At 48.3% G+C, this 18,418-nt stretch overlaps 8 protein-coding genes across 8 annotated transcripts; 5 read left to right on the plus strand and 3 right to left on the minus strand.

The window, feature by feature from the left end:
* Nucleotides 1–39: 39 nt before the first annotated feature.
* Nucleotides 40–729, minus strand: N7471_008343 (uncharacterized protein; the record flags this gene model as incomplete). The annotated part of the gene is made up of 1 exon (XM_057281062.1): nucleotides 40–729. The coding sequence occupies one exon, from the start codon at nucleotides 727–729 to the stop codon at nucleotides 40–42; it is 690 nt and encodes a 229-aa protein (XP_057135322.1).
* A 247-nt stretch (nucleotides 730–976) lies between these two features.
* On the plus strand, nucleotides 977–3,958 carry N7471_008344 (uncharacterized protein; the record flags this gene model as incomplete). The annotated part of the gene is made up of 1 exon (XM_057281063.1): nucleotides 977–3,958. One exon carries the CDS (start codon nucleotides 977–979, stop codon nucleotides 3,956–3,958), a length of 2,982 nt encoding a protein of 993 aa, XP_057135323.1.
* Nucleotides 3,959–4,750: 792 nt separating this feature from the next.
* On the plus strand, nucleotides 4,751–6,198 carry N7471_008345 (uncharacterized protein; the record flags this gene model as incomplete). The annotated part of the gene is made up of 2 exons (XM_057281064.1): nucleotides 4,751–5,180; nucleotides 5,234–6,198. 2 exons carry the CDS (start codon nucleotides 4,751–4,753, stop codon nucleotides 6,196–6,198), a joined length of 1,395 nt encoding a protein of 464 aa, XP_057135324.1.
* A 262-nt stretch (nucleotides 6,199–6,460) lies between these two features.
* On the plus strand, nucleotides 6,461–7,110 carry N7471_008346 (RING finger protein). The gene is made up of 2 exons (XM_057281065.1): nucleotides 6,461–6,703; nucleotides 6,753–7,110. Exons 1-2 carry the CDS (start codon nucleotides 6,506–6,508, stop codon nucleotides 7,065–7,067), a joined length of 513 nt encoding a protein of 170 aa, XP_057135325.1. The 5' UTR covers nucleotides 6,461–6,505; the 3' UTR covers nucleotides 7,068–7,110.
* An 800-nt stretch (nucleotides 7,111–7,910) lies between these two features.
* Nucleotides 7,911–8,345, plus strand: N7471_008347 (uncharacterized protein; the record flags this gene model as incomplete). The annotated part of the gene is made up of 1 exon (XM_057281066.1): nucleotides 7,911–8,345. The coding sequence occupies one exon, from the start codon at nucleotides 7,911–7,913 to the stop codon at nucleotides 8,343–8,345; it is 435 nt and encodes a 144-aa protein (XP_057135326.1).
* Nucleotides 8,346–8,730: 385 nt separating this feature from the next.
* On the plus strand, nucleotides 8,731–10,377 carry N7471_008348 (uncharacterized protein; the record flags this gene model as incomplete). The annotated part of the gene is made up of 1 exon (XM_057281067.1): nucleotides 8,731–10,377. One exon carries the CDS (start codon nucleotides 8,731–8,733, stop codon nucleotides 10,375–10,377), a length of 1,647 nt encoding a protein of 548 aa, XP_057135327.1.
* An 18-nt stretch (nucleotides 10,378–10,395) lies between these two features.
* On the minus strand, nucleotides 10,396–11,270 carry N7471_008349 (uncharacterized protein; the record flags this gene model as incomplete). Its single annotated transcript, XM_057281068.1, has 4 exons — nucleotides 10,396–10,485; nucleotides 10,539–10,747; nucleotides 10,794–10,896; nucleotides 10,950–11,270. 4 exons carry the CDS (start codon nucleotides 11,268–11,270, stop codon nucleotides 10,396–10,398), a joined length of 723 nt encoding a protein of 240 aa, XP_057135328.1.
* A 963-nt stretch (nucleotides 11,271–12,233) lies between these two features.
* N7471_008350 (uncharacterized protein) lies at nucleotides 12,234–17,131 on the minus strand (the record flags this gene model as incomplete). The annotated part of the gene is made up of 4 exons (XM_057281069.1): nucleotides 12,234–12,345; nucleotides 12,449–16,901; nucleotides 16,954–16,989; nucleotides 17,053–17,131. The coding sequence occupies 4 exons, from the start codon at nucleotides 17,129–17,131 to the stop codon at nucleotides 12,234–12,236; spliced, it is 4,680 nt and encodes a 1,559-aa protein (XP_057135329.1).
* Nucleotides 17,132–18,418: the final 1,287 nt, after the last annotated feature.

The following is an 18,418-nucleotide window of genomic DNA, read 5'->3' on the forward strand; positions in this document are numbered from 1 at the left end:
AAGTTTATCTAATGATGTCCCTATTCCTCATGGTCGATGCTACATCCTCTGGAGCATAACGGGCTTCCGAGACGTTTGCGATGCAGCCATCTTTGCATGTGTGTGAAGAGCATCGGCCAATGAGACCTTTAGGTTCGTCTTGGCGTTGATGGCTTGTACATTATGTTGTTGATAGGCACCATCTTCACTATCCAAAGCATTAGACACCGAGGATTTTATTTGAAATTTGGTGACATGGCATTGAAACTGGCGCCTTGTAATAGCCCAGCTTTCGGGATAGTTTCTATTCTGGATTCTCTCCCAGACAAAGTCACGTACATCCTCGTAGCGCGCAGTTGAGCGATAGAACTTAACATCTCTAACCGCTAGGTCTAGCTGAATACCTGCGCGATGAAGATTATGCACTTCAATACAGCCAGTGCCAGGAGGACGATTCAATTTCGTCTCATTCTGTCGGTCAATTGCGATATTCATCGATATCAACTGTTCCTTTGCCCTTTCACGCTGATCATTGGATTCCCAAAGAAGGGACATGACGAATCTAGTCGACTGGTTCCATAGGTGCTCGTAAGGGCCAGTATCGATGGCGGAGTAAACTCCCTCGTTAAGGTGCGAGATGAACACACCATACGGCCCATTTTGAGGATTGCGTCGGGAGAAGCCTTCGTCAGTGGTTACTTTGCGACGAACTCCCACAGGGGGCGCCAAATATGCAGGGGCCAAGTCCATGGAGAACCTGTTTGACAGAGATTAATTGATGAATTATGAATATTTTTGAATAACCCAAAAACGCCATTTGGTACAAATGACACCTTTCCCCTTTTACCTACTGTACCCTTTGCACATTTGTACATAGCTACTTTGGTATATTCGAAAATGGGGTTTGCCCCCAATGTACATTTCGAAGTTGAGAGTTATAAACTTGCTCGCTCCACGGAGACAGATAACAGCTATTCACCCACTTCCATCGTTAATAATGTCAAATCGCAATCGCAGCAGTGACGAGTCCCCTCCCGACCCTGGGAGTATAGACGGCCAACATATCCAGGCACCGGCGGGAGGCGAAAATAATAACCGTAACAACGTTAATAACCGCCGCCGCCGTAGCAATACCTCCAATTACCGCCGCACCAGTCACGACACCAATCCTGGTATTGAGCAAGTTGAGAGCGATGCCGAACCTGAAGGCGAAAATAATCGGCGTAACAACGCTAATAATCGCCGCCACCGCAATAACTCCCACACCAGTGACGATACCCCTCCTGGTATTGAGCGCGTTGAGAGCGATGACGAAGAGGAAGGCGAAAACATCCCAGTTTACGAAGGGAATTTCTCCGATGAGGATGGCGAGGCAGTATTATTCCTTCAACCTATGTGGTCAACACCGGAGCTGCTGGATCATACCGCGCAAACATCGGGTTTACCGATGGAAGGAAGTGTCCTTGCTTGGCGCGGCAACGGCCCCGGAAAATCAGTGATAGTCGGATATGCGTGTGGCGGGTTCGTAACTGCACGATTAATCCCAGCGGCCCGGCGTCACATTCCCTCTCGAGCACCTAATATTTTAGAACAAAAACTTGGCCGCCGAAGAGACTATATCCGGACCGAAAGAGATATTCAAAGTTGGGGAATAGTCGCATGGCGAGTGGATAAGAAGTCAGTCGACCAGGACCCAATATCCTTATTGAAACCGATGAACAGAGCGTGGTATCCAGAGACATATGTCTATATTCATTGGTGGGGTGGAGATGCGAGTTGGGAATCGCGGGACAATCTTCGATTCGTTTGTGCTAGCGACGAGCTAAAGACAGACATGTTAATCTACAATGTGGCGAAGGAGCAAGAGGCCAATTACCGCGAGGCACTTACAGGAGTGAGGCCAGACTATCCTCCGGCGAATACCCATATGACAAACGACCACTGGAGAAATGTGAATGCATACCGAGGTGCACACTGGTTTCATCCACGTGCTGAGGAAAATAGGCGCATAACGACCATCGGATACGAACCAGTTATCTCGAGAGAGGATAACTCTCAAGAATTCGATAGCGGTATAGGTATGAGCGATAGCGGTACCTTCCAAGAAGTCAGTGAAGAATATCAAGAAGGATATTATGAGGGCTCTAACGAGGGCTCTAATGAGGGAGAGGAGATAGACAATGTTGAGGGAGGAGAGGAAGTTCAGGACGATAGAGAACAACACTATGGGAATATGCAGCAGCGTCAGCGTGGTTTAAGCCCTATTGATGAGGAAGGTAGTGTTTCTGAGGCCGGGTCCTTCTTTACGCCTAACGGTAGCCCTAGCCGAGTTCGATGGCCTACTGGAACACAGCAGAGACATGGTATATTTACTCCAAGAGCAACCAGGTCGCCTAGCTCCGGTTATATACCTCAGGGAAATAGAGACCAGGCCCGGCGCATGCCGGAAACGCCAAACAACCGGCGTATACTGCACCTCAACCGGGGCAATCAACAACGGACACCACAGCCCAGCCAGGGTAACCAACCCAACCAAGGCGGCCAGCAACGACAGACACTACAGTTCAACCAGGGTAGTCAGCAGCGGCAGACACCGCAATCCAACCGCTCCAACCGCTCTAACCAGGGTAACCAACCCAATCAGGGCGGCCAGCAACGACAGACACCGCAATCCAGCCAGGGTAGTCAGCAGCGGCAGACACCGCAATCCAACCGCTCCAACCGCTCTAACCAGGGTAACCAACCCAATCAGGGCGGCCAGCAACGACAGACGCCACAGTCCAGCCAGGGTAGTCCGCAGCGGCAGACACCACAGTCCAACCAACCCAACCAGGGCGGCCAGCAACGACAGACACCACAGTCCAGCCAGGGTAGTCAGCAACGACAGACACCACAGTCCAACCAACCCAACCAGGGCGGCCAGCAACGACAGACACCGCAATCCAGCCAGGGTAGTCAGCAGCGGCAGACACCGCAATCCAACCGCTCCAACCGCTCTAACCAGGGTAACCAACCCAATCAGGGCGGCCAGCAACGACAGACGCCACAGTCCAGCCAGGGTAGTCCGCAGCGGCAGACACCACAGTCCAACCAACCCAACCAGGGCGGCCAGCAACGACAGACACCACAGTCCAGCCAGGGTAGTCAGCAACGACAGACACCACAGTCCAACCAACCCAACCAGGGCGGCCAGCAACGACAGACACCGCAATCCAGCCAGGGTAGTCAGCAGCGGCAGACACCGCAATCCAACCGCTCCAACCGCTCTAACCAGGGTAACCAACCCAATCAGGGCGGCCAGCAACGACAGACACCGCAATCCAGCCAGGGTAGTCAGCAGCGGCAGACACCGCAATCCAACCGCTCCAACCGCTCTAACCAGGGTAACCAACCCAATCAGGGCGGCCAGCAACGACAGACGCCACAGTCCAGCCAGGGTAGTCCGCAGCGGCAGACACCGCAGTCCAACCGCTCCAACCGCTCTAACCAAGGTAACCAACCCAACCAGGGCGGCCAGCAACGACAGACACCACAGTCCAACCAACCCAATCAGGGCGGCCAGCAACGACAGACGCCACAGTCCAGCCAGGGTAGTCCGCAGCGGCAGACACCGCAGTCCAACCGCTCCAACCGTTCTCACCAGGGTAATCAACCCAACCAGGGCGGCCAGCAGCGACAGACACCACAGTCCAGCCAGGGTAGTCAGCGGCGGCAGACACCGCAATCCAGCCGCTCTAACCGACCCAACCAACCAAATCTTGACAATCAGCGGCAACGGACACCGCAATCAGGCCAGGGCAGCCGCCAAAACCAAGGTAACCAAATCGATAATCGCAGTACGGAATCAAACATGGCCATACCTGAGGGCAACCAGGGTCCGATTGGACGCCGTCGGCCCCGAGGTCAGCCCCGCCCCGCAGACCGTACCATACCGACACGACGTAGCACTCGACTTGCTAGTGTCCAAGCACCGCCTTAAGTCTGTACAAACATTCGTTATTATATTTATTGATACTACAAATTGTCATATGTTCATGCGAGTTCAATTTAAATTCTATTGTATTATTTTGATTACATATACAGTACCTATACGTATACGTTAAAGTCTCAAGTGCTATATTGCTTAGGTTATTAGGAAATCAAAATTTCAAACCGGAGGCAGCGATATAAGGCAGATAGAATAGAAAGACCTAATGCTCGGGATCCATGCATATGTCGATATTACACCCTCCACTATAGTAGATCAATGATGTTCTTCTCAAATAAAGCGAGAAATTGATAAAATTTCCACGAATGGAGAAAATAACCATGCAGTCTGTATTAATGTAGAGATAGGTGGCGGAAAATGAGATTCTGTTAGGATCGTATGGTTTCTATTGGATAGTGCTAGATACTCATAATCTGCCAAGCCCTCTCTTGGTCCAATGTTACTCTCACTGAGCCTCGGTAGTAGTGAGCGCCACAAGTGCCGGCTTAGCCCAGTGCTGTTTGCCTGAGGCATTGAGAGTATGCAAACCCTGCAAACCTCAATATGGGTCTAATGCCACGTGACGTAGGTAAAAATGTACAGAAGTAAAAATGTACAGAAGTAAATGTACAGATGTGAAAATGTACAAAGGTAAAATTTATCAAAGGTAACATTGAGTTTTAAAAGCTTTGGAGTCTATTTATGCTACATATAAGACTGTCAAATGCCTAAGCTTGACAAAGTATAAACCTTGGAAAGGACTTCATTTGAAACATTTTTTCAAATACTAGTATTTTGTGGACCATGAAGCCTTCTTTGAGACCTGCGCTCAAACCTGGACCTGCTCCTAGGCCTGTCGCCAAGCCTACATTGCGAGCACCCCAATATACTGAGGAGTATGATATTGCAGAGCCACTTATTGCATCCATCCTTTGGGGTCGCTCCAGTGAAAGGCAACAGGCCTCCGTTCAGCTTGATTCTGTAAATGATCAAATTGAGGCAAAGAATATCAGATATAAGATCCGTAAGGCAAATGGATGCATCGATACTGCCGCCTTCAAGACAGCTGCCGAGCAGCTAGGTCAAGCTTCAATAGCCTTTGCGGGGAGTAAAGACACCACATTGTTTTCGCATGCCAAACGCGACCTCGACGAATGCATCAGAAAAGGCAAATTGCCCAAGTCTTGGAACATTGAATGGGAGGTGTTTTTGGATTTTCATCGTGAACGAGTTGGTATGACTTTCTTCACGGCCAACCTGATCCTACAAGTTCTAACCGATATACAGGTCGTGCGAACACAGAAGGCAATCAGCATAAAAAAATCTCGAACGCTCAAAGGAACCTTTATGAGGAAGAGGAAGATGGATACAATGATGGAGATGTGCAGGTGGATTACCACGAATATTCTGGTGTTGATTATGAGGAGGAAGAAGAGGAGGAGGAGGAGGAGGAGGAGGAGGAGGCTGTCCAGAATGGGCACTACGAAGACGAGAATCAATACAGTGACCAAGTGGATGAATACGATGATGGTGACAATGGAGAGGAGGAGGGGTATGGTGAATATACTGACGAAGAAAGCGAGGACGGGTACGACGAAAGAGAAGGTGAATATAGCGAAGATGATAGCGAAGACGATGACGAGTATGAGGACTCTGAGAAGGATGGGCTCGATCAAGAGGGTCCAGACCATGATTCTATCGATGAAGGCCCAGAATTTGCCTACCACACAGAGCGTGAGCTAGAGAGTGTCGATATTGGTTTGATCAGACGCCGAGCACAAAACCATTATGGGCTTCTCTTGACCTCGGGGTTCATCCTAGGTTGGCGAAAGACTAAGCTGGCAGGTCTAGTAGCAGTGATGGGATATGAATGTCGGGGTAAGCGGACTGCCCGTGTGAAGCAGCACAAGGATCCAAATGATGGGCAGGAGTCTGTGATGAAGGACCGCTCTTTATCAATTCTCGGGATCGGCTTAATAGCTTGGGAAGTGGATTCAAAGTCTGTGTTCGAACCAACGAAGTCTCTGTACCCGACTCCAAACGGGACATATCCGACTACATTTATTGCAGTGCGTTGGGAGGGTGATATCTGGACATGGGAGTCTCGTGAGGATTTCCATTCTTTGATGGGGGACCTCAGCCAGTTCGAAGTCGACATCCTCTTATACTTCATGGCAATATCTCAGGAAGGAGACTATCTCAAGGCCATGACTGGAAAAAGACCGACATTCCCAGTTATCGCAAGAACCTAAAGTGTCAATCGGAGGGATCGGGATAGTTGCCGAATTGATAACAGTCTTATTGCGGTTAGGATGATAAAGTGACTCAATGTTTTATGTATGCTATTTCAGTTTGGGAAATCTAATCGGGTTACATACATATGCACGATAAATCACGCAAAGTAGTGTCCAATCGTCTCTTAGTAATAGCCCACTCGAACTGTTGGCTCTCGGGTATATAATGAGCCTTTTGCCCCAACTCTGGCTCAGTCAGATTTCTACTTTCCTCCCACCTGGTCAACCTAGCACCTAGGTACACCTCTCTTCTTTTCCAGCCACGATGACCAGTCCGTCAAGCACGATTCTTATCGAAGATGACGAACTACCCCCGAGCTGGCGGCCAACCGATTCACAAGTCCAAAGAAGATCTCCACGTACATCTCTTGGGATCCTAATCGAACCAAACGATGCTGCGAGTGGTAGCATAGAACCATCACGCAAACGCAAAAGGGCCAAAGGAAAACCACGTGACACTCTGGTATAGCTTTTCCGAGACGCTCCGATTTCCTGAGCTAATGATGGACTAGGATACTTGTTTCAAGAAGCTGCGTAAGACACTTGACGAAGAAGTTGAAAATCTCGATCAAGAAGTTGAAAAGCTGCAAAAGAAAGTACAGGAACTTGAGAGCAAGCTTCTCCTACAGGAAGACCAACATAAAGAGGAGCTTTCCCGAATACGCATTCTGAAATGCTGCATTTGCGACGAGCAGCCGGATCGTTGGTATGCGCGGACATGCGGGCATTTGATTTGTGAGGCATGCGAAGAACGGCTTGATCGAGATCTATGCCCTGTGTGTAGAAAAGACTTTTCCGGGTTTAACAAATGCTTTCCATTTGTATGATAGATGTGCATGTATATTCTACTCAAGACCAAATTTGAGGTCGACGCACTTAGTGATTTTACTCGAAATCCTCTTTCTCAGCTTGAGAATGATTGTAATTTGTGAACACTGTGAAGTCTACAATAAATAACTAGAGGATAAGGGTCGGGACCGTGTCAGTCGTAGACCCTCGGGATATTTTCAACTTTCTCATCGCTATCAACGTCGTCCAACGGCTCAAGCTTATCACTCTACATCTTTTAGTTAGTTCAAAATTAACGGATTATTCTGGTTTTCTTACAATTTCATGAGGTGGCCAGATAGAGTGGATAATCCGTGTTTGCCCATGAGTATGGCGTACCACGACTAGATACCCGCGCACAAATCCCAACTTCCGGGCGATTTTGGAAAGAAGTCCCATTCTGAGGCAATAGAGATAATGTGAGATAATTGAACTAGAAGATATAAATATTATGACGGGGAAGTGGCTATATCACATATTTATGTCGTAGTAGACCCTTAGGCTTATGCACCTTGTCCACATTGCGCTTTTGCACCTTATAACCATTACGCCAATTTCCTATGTCCGGTTAACACCGCCAGAGTCGAAAATTATCGGTGTACAATATTCAGGATTGTAGAATATTCTTAGGGCTCGAAAATTTCGGGCCATAAATTTTACAATCACTTGAATTATACTGCCTCTTGAAAATTTGCGCGCTGTAATTTTCCTGAAGGTCAAATATTCCAAACGCGAAATTTTAAATGGATCTTTTATTCTGGCTCATTTGAAATTTAAGCTCTTTAAAATTCAAGTCTCACTATTTTCTCGTCGCTTTTATCTTCTTGTCTCGGAAATTTATCATGTCCCAAGAAGATGTGTTCCAGGACCGTCAGAGCTACTATAAAGGGAGAGCAAAGATATACTTGCGCCATTTCCAAATTAATGATTCGGGTCCTCGAACTATTCGAGATTCGCATGTGGACCGGCTGGACAGAGTCTTTCAGTCGGAGGGGCTTTCTCGCCTGAACCCTGAGAATTATGTGAAGGTCTCAATAAGCAATGATGTTCTTCAGCAAGCTCTGGCTACCCAGGATGAAAATGAGGCCTTCCTAACCGGCCCATTGCACTTTTTAAACCTCCCAGATGAAGTGCGGCTGAATATTCTGCATGGGAACCACCGAGTTCTGGCTGCAATCAGGAGATCTGCACGATGGTGGGTGGCTGAATTTTATAGTGATGGTAAGACTTTCTATCTCACTTTATTATCTACAATCGCTCATATCACGAAGATATGAGGTCAGAAATCAAACAAGGGATCAGAGATGAGCATCCAAATGGCCAGCCATATTGCGATGGTGACATTTACCGGAACGTACGGCACTACGAAAGAATTGGAGATGTTGAGTCAGAGCTCAGATGGAGGGGCAGATTCAGCAAAGGAGTACATCATGAGCTTGCACGAATGGAGAAAGATTTTAAGAGAATCAAAAGGGCTTTCGATAAGTTGTTGCCCTTCTTGGGTTTATGGCAAGTCATCAAACTGTCTTATCTTGGCCGATGGCTATCAGTTAAGTGTCCTGAGGCAAGTTTGTCTAGTCATACAATTTTGACACTACTAATTTTAGAATATAGGAGATTGTTCGATATTTAGGACGCGTCTACGATCAGTGGTCATTCATCATGGAGGGCTATCGACCAGAGCTCCTAGACCCTGATACTGTGAATGAGCTTGAGACGCTTATACCTCACCTATCTCTACACGATAGGGCTATAATCCAAGACAGAATGCGGAGACGGAGGATCTTCAGAAAATTAGAGTCTGATAATGATCGCATCCTAGTGTTAGAAAGAATTACGAAGGTCAGTGGGAGGGTGTTATCCTTCTATACCTTCACCAGAGACTTTATTTACTTCGAGGCCTGTATGATCGCTCTCAAAAGCTTGCAGCCTGAAGGGTATAGGGGAACTATGTCCGAAGCGTTTTTGGAAAGTTATATGCGAGATCAAACTGGTTTATATAATGTTCAAGTTGCCGAAGATGTATTTGAACGTCGTGACGAAGATGGGGATGGTATGAATATATGCTATCGACAGCTTTTCCTTGCCGTGATGCGTGACTTTCCGTCCCTTACCGGCCTCAGGCCCTACCAAGATGACAAGAAGGGAAAGGCTAAGACATCTGGGGTTCCGTCAGAAAGACTTATCAATCTAGCCCAGTTAGCTATCAAACTGGGTTTTAAGAATGATGAGATCATGACCTTACATACTCATGCTGCAGCAAGCCGATATCAAATCGTCACTGAAGAGTTTCTTAACCAGCTACAGCCTTTGGATCGGTATCATATTGATACCGAGACTAACATGAGTGTCGCTCAGAACGTGTCCGATCGAATCAGCAACACCTCGGCTATTCGGATGCCTATAGAAGAAGCAGAACTCACCACAGACTTGGAAAAGCTACCCAAGAAATTTCGTTGTAGCCGACCGTCTTACAAAAGGTACCTAAGTGATCGACAGCTCTTATTTCTGGGGAATATCTACCAACAAGATGTGGTTCCGAGATCACATGCAACCTCTTTTGCAATACAGCGTGATATATTTCTCTCATTCTTCGGCGAAATCAATCCACATTCCCAGGAAACGGAGGATGAGCTCTTTTCTAGCCCTGATTCCTCTGAAAATAGCTACCACGGCGATATGCCCGAGAGCTACGATACCCAGTCTTGGGAAAACGAAGGAAACCATACAAATACGAATGAGCTCCAAGATGCGCCTCAAGATGAAACTGAACATCAAGAGCATGAGTCGTCTGGAGATTTTGACTCTAGGTTGAGCGAAAGCCTCGAGAGCGATGATCCACTCAACCAGCCGCAAGCCCGTCAATCAAGAGCCGATTCCTGGGAAACCCACTCCATATCAACCCTATCAAACTTTTGGGCTGTTGATGAGCAGTTGAAGTCACTTGACCCCTTGATGACGCCTTCAAGCTTTCTTAATGACTTACTTTCACAAACGGATGATATCCTGCTCTATTTTTGGCAAACCAGGCAGTACACGCAGCTGTCAAGTAGGCCCCAAGATGAACATTTATTTGACAGCAAGACGCGGCTCCTGGCCAACCAGCATCAGATGTTCATATCTATAAGTCGTACTAAGCCACACCTGGTCCTTCCCAGAGATCTCTACGATACGGCAATGCGTGAAAAGCTTATTTTAGTCGGACCAAAGCATGATCGAATGGGTTTGAGTAGGAGTCTCATGTCTCAACCCCAGAACAGGATTTTTGGATTTCTTGATATTGTTAACTTGCGCGAACTAATTGCTTGAGCTCCAATTATTGGTTCACTATTCGTAATCATGTAGAACCAACCCTCGGACCTTCATAACAGGTACAACCAAGCATCCTTCAGCAGCTGCATATGATATGAAGACATGCTAGTAGGGAATTAGTAACTGTAATGAGCGGAGCCTATTGCGATCACACACACCTGCAAAAGTGCTTGTATTGTGGCTGTCGCAGTTGAAGAAATAAACGCACGTAGACTATCGCTACCATGGGAGAGACTGGCATAAGAAGCCTGAAGGTCATGAGCAGAGAGCCCTGGATCGAGGACTTTGCAAATCATAATACCAATAGACTTGATATCGAACTGTTCGGACCCTTGATGTCGTTCAAGCAGACAGGCTGCTATATTCGCTGCTTGAATTTAGTCTACGTCGTCATATTTGGTCTGACCACTAACCAATCTTCACGCTACCCTGTGATGATATGAACACATTGTCATAAGTAAGGGCTGTATGGCAAACACCGAGATCTCGGTGAATATACCAAAGCCCATGCAAGAGCTACATAAATATCAGTGGGTAAGAGAAATGCTTGGTATGCTTCTGTAGCTCACCTCCTTGCAAATGAAAGCAAGATCAGACTCCTTTAGTTGAATGCCAGACTGAAGTTGCTCCAATGAGAGATCCATAACCTCGTACGCTAGATACAGAGTTCTAGACTGTTCGAATGCATCAAGGAGATTCACGATATTTGGGTGACTGATCATCTTCAGATGGCAAGTCTTGTCGATACCGCTCGTCTTATACTCCTTAATTGCAACTACCCTTCCCGGGGAATCGGTGACGTAGGCTAGGCAGGTTTTCCCCGGCTTCGCTCCCTCTTTGAACTTTTGATATTTTATCCAGGGCGTGTGGTCCTTGCAAAATACTGGCATTTGGCGTTTGGAGAGTGGCTCATCAGTATTAGCAGCGCTTTGGACTGGGAGCTGAAGCCACCGCGCCGGCAAATGACGTTTTTGAAGGCGCCGCACTTCCCTGTTTTGGGGCTGACTGAGCTTTCTGGTATCAAATTCACTGTCGCCTGTCTCCCCACTTCTCGGAAACACAGTACATCGATTGTCGTTGATATTAGTGTGGCTCTCTATTTCTCTGCTATCGTTATGGTTGTTGTGTTTAGGGCTAGTTCCGGATGTAATATCCGTACCCCTTGGGAAGAGCGTACATCGATTGTCACTCATGGTTAATTTTTTTCTTTGTGTCTGTCCAGGGACGAGAGAGCTTAAGTAATTCCCGAGCAGTAGCCACAAGTGGAATATTGCATACTCGCTATATTTTTAGCACTACTAGCAGACTCGTGGGCGAATCGCCCACGACTACAGTACCAAGTCCTACTATGCTACATCGAGAGCAGCCACCGGATATTAGTACCTCCGTGTTATTAATATACAGTATTTTATCCTACACAATACTTCCCATCATGTTTCATCGTATGAGTAATGCTACTTAAATAGCTAGAATACTAGAATACTAAAAAGACACTGACATTTTTCAGATGAACTCCAAAAACCACCATTCTTACGATAGTCATACAGAAGATGATAGTCTGGGGTGCGGTACCTGTATACCGGAACGATCGTTCTTTATTGATAACAAGCTAGAGACGGCAAGCGTGAGGAATATATTCAATTAGATCAAGCTATACCAGTGTCTAAACGAAAATGCTATAAGCCCAAACGAAAGAAGACAGAATATTGAGATTGGGCCTAGAAGAGCCATTGACATTATAGCTGTCATTTTGGGTGCCGTGACCTTGGATGGCAGATAAGCCACGTAATCATTTGATGGCCCCTTCCCCCTTCCTTGGGTATTTAGCGCAGAAAGCATATCGACGAGTTTTCTCAACTTCTCTGATGCTGACGTAGTGAGCGGAGACTCTCGATCAAGCACATGCGATACTTCAAAGGTCTTATGCTCTTGATTTGGGTGTAATCGACTGTGGAAGGGATACTTCTGCACGCAGGACGAGCAAAGATCCACATGGGCGCAGATTCTACACACAAAACGAGAGCAGCCGTTAATAATCCCCCTACAAAGGTCACACGTAGTCTCGTACGTGGGGGTGCCAATGAAAGTCTGCTGAAACAAATGCAGCTGAAATAGACATTGGGCATTGTCTACGTCGCTGATAAACAATAGATAGCGACCTAATTGCTGCAAAAGTGGCCATGGGAAGTGCAGCTGAGACTGAAGAAGCGTATCTGAGATTCGAAGGATTGATTGACGGACAGCAAGCTCTTGAGTATTATCAGGCGTAACGACAATTGAAGGGCCGTGGTTTTGGATTTGGTGCACCAGGCTTTCATTTCCAACTGCCCAGTCCAGGGTATTTCTGCCATAGCCATCTGGAAGAGAAGGATTGGCACCAAAGTTGAGGAGTTTTATGGCAAAGTCGATATGACCAAGACAAATAGCTAGATGAATGGGGGTTTGTAAAAGCTTGTCCCGGGTATTAATAGGGGAGAGCAGCTTCGGGAACCGATGCAGAAGGTTGAGCCTGTTTTTCGAGGCGGCAATGTGAAGAGGAGTCTGGTCGAGTTCATTGACAAGCAACGCATTTGCGCCAGCGTGAAGAAGTATTTGAACTTGATCAGCATGACCCTGATAAACAGCCGCCAAGAGAGATGATCCATATCTACCACCCCGAGCGTTGACATCGGCGCCAGCGTCGAGGAGCACCTTCACGATGTTACTGCTTTCTCTGCATGCAGCAGCCTGTAGGGCATTGCCGTATCCACCACCCTGAGCGTTAACATCGGCGCCAGCATCGAGGAGCATCTGCACGATCTCATTATTTTCTCTGCATGCCGCAGCCTGCAGGGCATTACCGTATTCACCACCCTGAGCGTTGACATCGGCGCCAGCCTCAAGGAGCACCTTCACGGTGTCACTGCTTTCTCTGCATGCAGCAGCCTGTAGGGCATTGCCGTATTCACCACCCCGAGCGTTAACATCGGCGCCAGCGTCGAGGAGCATCTGCACGATCTCACTGCTTCCCTCGTATGCAGCAGTAGCAGCCTGTAGGGCATTGCCATATCTACCACCCCGAGCGCTGACATCGGCGCCAGCGTCGAGGAGCACCTGCACAATCTCACTGCTTTTCCCGTATGCAGCAGCCTGTAGGGCGTTGCCGTATTCACCACCCTGAGCCTTGACATCGGCGCCAGCGTCGAGGAGCATCTGCACGATCTCATTATTTTCTCTGCATGCCGCAGCCTGTAGGGCATTACCGTATTCACCACCCTGAGCGTTGACATCGGCGCCAGCGTCGAGGAGCACCTTCACGATGTTACTGCTTTCTCTGCATGCAGCAGCCTGTAGGGCATTGCCGTATCCACCACCCTGAGCGTTAACATCGGCGCCAGCATCGAGGAGCATCTGCACGATCTCACTGCTTCCCCGGTATGCAGCAGCCTGTAGGGCATTGCTATATCTACCACCTCGAGAGCTGATATCGGCGCCAGCGTCGAGGAGCATTTGCACGATCTTACTGCTTTTCCCGTATGCAGTAGCAGCCTGTAGGGCATTTCCGTATTCACCACCCTGAGCCTTGACATCGGCGCCAGCGTCGAGGAGCATTTGCACGATCTTACTGCTTTTCCCGTATGCAGCAGCAGCCTGTAGGGCATTGCCGTATACACCACCCTGAGCGTTTACATCGGCGCCAGCCTCAAGGAGCACCTTCACGATGTCACTGCTTTCTCTGCTTGCAGCAGCAGCCTGTAGGGCATTGCCGTATTCACCATCCTGAGCATTAACATCGGCGCCGGCTTTGAGGAGCATCTGCACGATCTCACTACCTTTCCCGTATACAGCAGTAGCAGCCTGTAGGGCATTGCCATATCTACCACCCCGAGCGCTGACATCAGCGCCAGCGTGGAGAAGCATCTGCACGATCTCACTGCTTTTCCCGTATGCAGCAGCCTGTAGGGCATTGCCGTATTCACCACCCTCAGCGTTAACATCGGCGCCAGCGTCGAGGAGCATCTGCACGATCTCACTGCTTCCCTCGTATGCAGCAGTAGCAGCCTGTAGGGCATTGCCATATCTACCACCCCGAGCGCTGATATCGGCGCCAGCGTCGAGGAGCATCTGCACAATCTCACTGCTTTTCCCGTATGCAGCAGCCTGTAGGGCATTGCCGTATACACAACCCTGAGCGTTTACATCGGCGCCAGCCTCAAGGAGCACCTTGACGATGTCACTGCTTTCTCTGTATGCAGCAGCCTGTAGGGCATTGCCGTATTCACCACCCCGAGCGTTGACATCGGCGCCAGCCTCAAGGAGCACCTTCACGATGTCACTGCTTTCTCTGTATGCAGCAGCCTGTAGGGCATTGCCGTATTCACCACCCTGAGCGTTAACATCGGCGCCAGCGTCGAGGAGCATCTGCACGATCTCACTGCTTCCCTCGTATGCAGCAGTAGCAGCCTGTAGGGCATTGCCATATTCACCACCCCGAGCGCTGACATCGGCGCCAGCGTTGAGGAGCATCTGCACAACCTCACTGCTTTTCCCGTATGCAGCAGCCTGTAGGGCATTGCCATATATACCACCATTTGCATTCACCTCTGCTCCAGCTCCAAGCAATATTTCAACAACGTTCTGATGGCCTCCCAATGAAGCTACTTGTAGAGCACTTTGGCTACCCAATGTTGCTTCAAGCTTCACACCTTCGAGCAGGAGCCATTCGACAAATTCTGTATGCCCATAGATAGCCGCCTCAAACAATGCCGTTTTTCCTCCCCGATTTGTTGCTTCACAGTCCACTGCGTTCTCACGCAAAATTTTTCCACCTGTTATATGACCGTGTCGCGCTGCTAAATGGAAAGCTGTATTTCCGTCTCCGTCTTTCCTTGCCACGCCCTCGCTGTTCAAAGACACACGCTCTATGATATCAACGAGATTTGCGGCTGCCGCCATATGCATGATTGTAGTACTTCTCGGTGGGCACGCGGGGTTAAAAGGGTCGAGAATCCGGTAAATCTGGGCCCACTGACCTATCACTTGCTGTAGGATATCTTGTTCGTTCAGTAGGATGAGCACACGAGAGTGAGCAGCTTTTTCTGCATGAATAAAGAGGTTGGTAGTGGCGTAAGAAAGTAATGGGTGGTTCCGGATAAGGTCCTCTTTCGACTCCTGGGAATCACTTGAAATATCACCATGTACACGGAGTAAGGCCAAATAAACAAGACAAGATCGGTAGAGATTTGCCTGACATTGTAACAGGATCTTTTCTCTTTCTAAGACTGGACTGCTGGCGCCGATATTATCACTTAAAGCAGCTAGCCCTTTCGCGCGCAAGAAATCATTGACCGACTGGTGTACCACCTGGACAGTTTCGTTCGAAGCCCCGCTTGAGAGGACTTCCGCTAATCCACCAGAAAGGGCTTTGATCCTTCGCTTCATGCGTTCGTCGCTTCCAACAAAACCATGGATCTTTTCCCATGTCTTTGGGGCACGCGTTATTTGGGCATTCTTACCTGCCAAGGCATACCGCATTTCAATCACAGTCAGTGGACGCTCGGCCAGACACACCCATTGAAACAGTAGGAAAGATTGCTCCAAGTTCCGCACTTCTATCACGTCGTTCAAAATGTACATATACATATCTTCCAGCCCGGCCGGGACCTCGCGTAACCAGTAACAGATGTCATCAAACGATTCCCCTTCAAAAATCCTCTGTCGGGCAAGAGGCATTATAAGACGAGCCCATTGGAACACACCATTGGCTTGCTGGATCAGTTGTTCCATCAGCATCTGTCTTATATCCTCGCTAGGGTTGTCTTCGACCTCTGCCTCGGCAAGTATATCCTTGATGTATGCAGCGATGTCTTTATGATTATGCTGTTCGACATGTATCTCCATAGTCTGGGCACTTCCTATGATGGGATAGTGTCGACATGAAATGCAGATTCGAATAGCAGCGTTCTTTTTTTCTGCTCGGTCAATCAGTCGATGGAAATATGCTGCGAGTTGTTGAGCAGACTCAGCTCCGGTCTCATCCAGAGCATCGACAAAAACCGTCACCTGTTGTCGACTAGCGGATGCTAGGATGACACCTGCCAGTAACTCTTCTAGCACCGCTTGTGGCCATTCCCACTTGCCTTCAGCGTACCCAAACTGCCTACATCGTTGTTCATAGGCCTCGCGTACCTGAGGGCGTACGGACGCATCGCGATCAAATATTTGGTTTAATAGTGATCTAAGCATGCCTAGTGGTGTACGTTGCATCTCTGTGCCCCGGGCAGTAAAGAAAAAGTCGAGCTGGATGCCCTGAATGCCCTGGTCGCCGTTCTGTAAACTCTTGAGTTTGCCGTGTAGGAATACCATCAATGTCGATTTGCCCGCACCCGGTTTGCCCTTAATCCATAGTAGACCACGGGGCTCGCTCCTCCAGGATTGGTACTTTTCCAAGTCCAAAATCCATTGGCAGGTATTGGTATGACATGGCTCGACATTCTCCCTCCGGTCTAGCATCTGCGGAAATGCTAGTGACCTGAGTATCTCTACCACTATAGTAAGTGATAGTCTCTTTGACAGATACGGGGCGAAGCGAACCGTGATCTACCCTCTGCTGTGGGGATTCTATTCCATCTGGCCCAAAAAGAGGCTTTTAGTCAGCTAAGCTCGGCTTGGATAAGGCTTTAAAAAACGTACCGGATAAAACATTGATTACTCCGTGATTAATCCCAAACTGAGGCCCCGAGCTGTCGTTGCCAAACGAGATTCGACTCATAGTCAATAGGCGGTGCGTACTACGATAGTGTTAGTGAAGGCCCCAGGCCTCAGAAAGCGGGGGGTATTCTCAGCCCCACGATCAGGTGACCTTCTGCCCCTGAAATGATGTACCTTTCTCCAGGAGCGTCAGCGTGCAAATCTCCCAAGCATTGGGGGCTTCGGAGACCCACAGCGGCAAATTCCATCAAAGAGGGGCTATTAAGCTACAATCCGGATTGTCCACTGTTATTAGTCGTCAACTAAGATGCCCGTTCCCGAGGGTAATTGGGAACGATGATGGGGTTCCGGGATAGCACTGTCCAGCTCCGACAGGTACGAAATATGGGCCAGTATAATACAGTACTTCCCGAAACTGGTGTCACCACTTACACTCTTGAATTCTTCTCAAACCCTGATAGCCAAGATAGACTAGTCTATATTGGAAATTATTCCGGAGTATCCCTGTCAGTGGGACCTGTATTAGCATGTAATTTGATACACCTGACACCTCGATACCCCACTTTGGAAGCCTTCGTCCCCTTCAAAGCATGAGCGTATACACGATATGCTCCGCAGTGGGAACTATCTATATCGCAGATGGCAGAAGCTGCTAGTTGCAATGAGCGTACTACTCTTAGACTCTCTTACATTTCGGACATTTGGTAGCGTCAGAGCACCGCCCAATAAAGATGATGGATATCGACGCATCAGTTTATTTATTCTCAACGAGATGACAGTTCAATGTTCAGGCAACAATGTCCAGTTTTAGTCACGAGCTTACATCCAGATGGTACTCGGCCCAGCGCAAGGCCCAACTCCCACCGGGCCGAGTAGTCAAAAAGGCTGCGTGAAACTTAGACAGGTGCTATTGCTGGAAGACCAGCTGCTCCCCTAAAGCGATCACGTTTGTCACAGCCTACTTCACCTATATAGACTAAGTGACAGGACAGAGAATATAACAACTGGTATAGATACATAAATTATTCTCTCAGATCGGTATGTCTTTTTTGTGCTATCCGTTGGGCCAATTTCTTAGTCTAGCTATATAATCGAAGGGCCTAATTGATAATATACATAGATACAAGTACGTCGAATCTATCGTACAGAAACTCTACTATCTCATCTAGGTATAATTCAATTTCTTCAGCAAATGGCCGCATAGTGCTTCGAGTATGACGAATGCGATCGGGGACGGCTGCCAGGGATCAGAGGTACTCGGACGGCGGGACGGCGGAAACCATTTGGATGTTGGCATTTTATAGTTAGCCATCTGAGAAGTAGTTAGTGATCTGCCGCAGATCATATC

Source organism: Penicillium samsonianum (genome assembly GCF_028829775.1).
Source record: "Penicillium samsonianum strain IBT 33392 chromosome Unknown utg000004l_segment0_segment0, whole genome shotgun sequence".
NCBI lineage: Eukaryota > Fungi > Ascomycota > Eurotiomycetes > Eurotiales > Aspergillaceae > Penicillium > Penicillium samsonianum.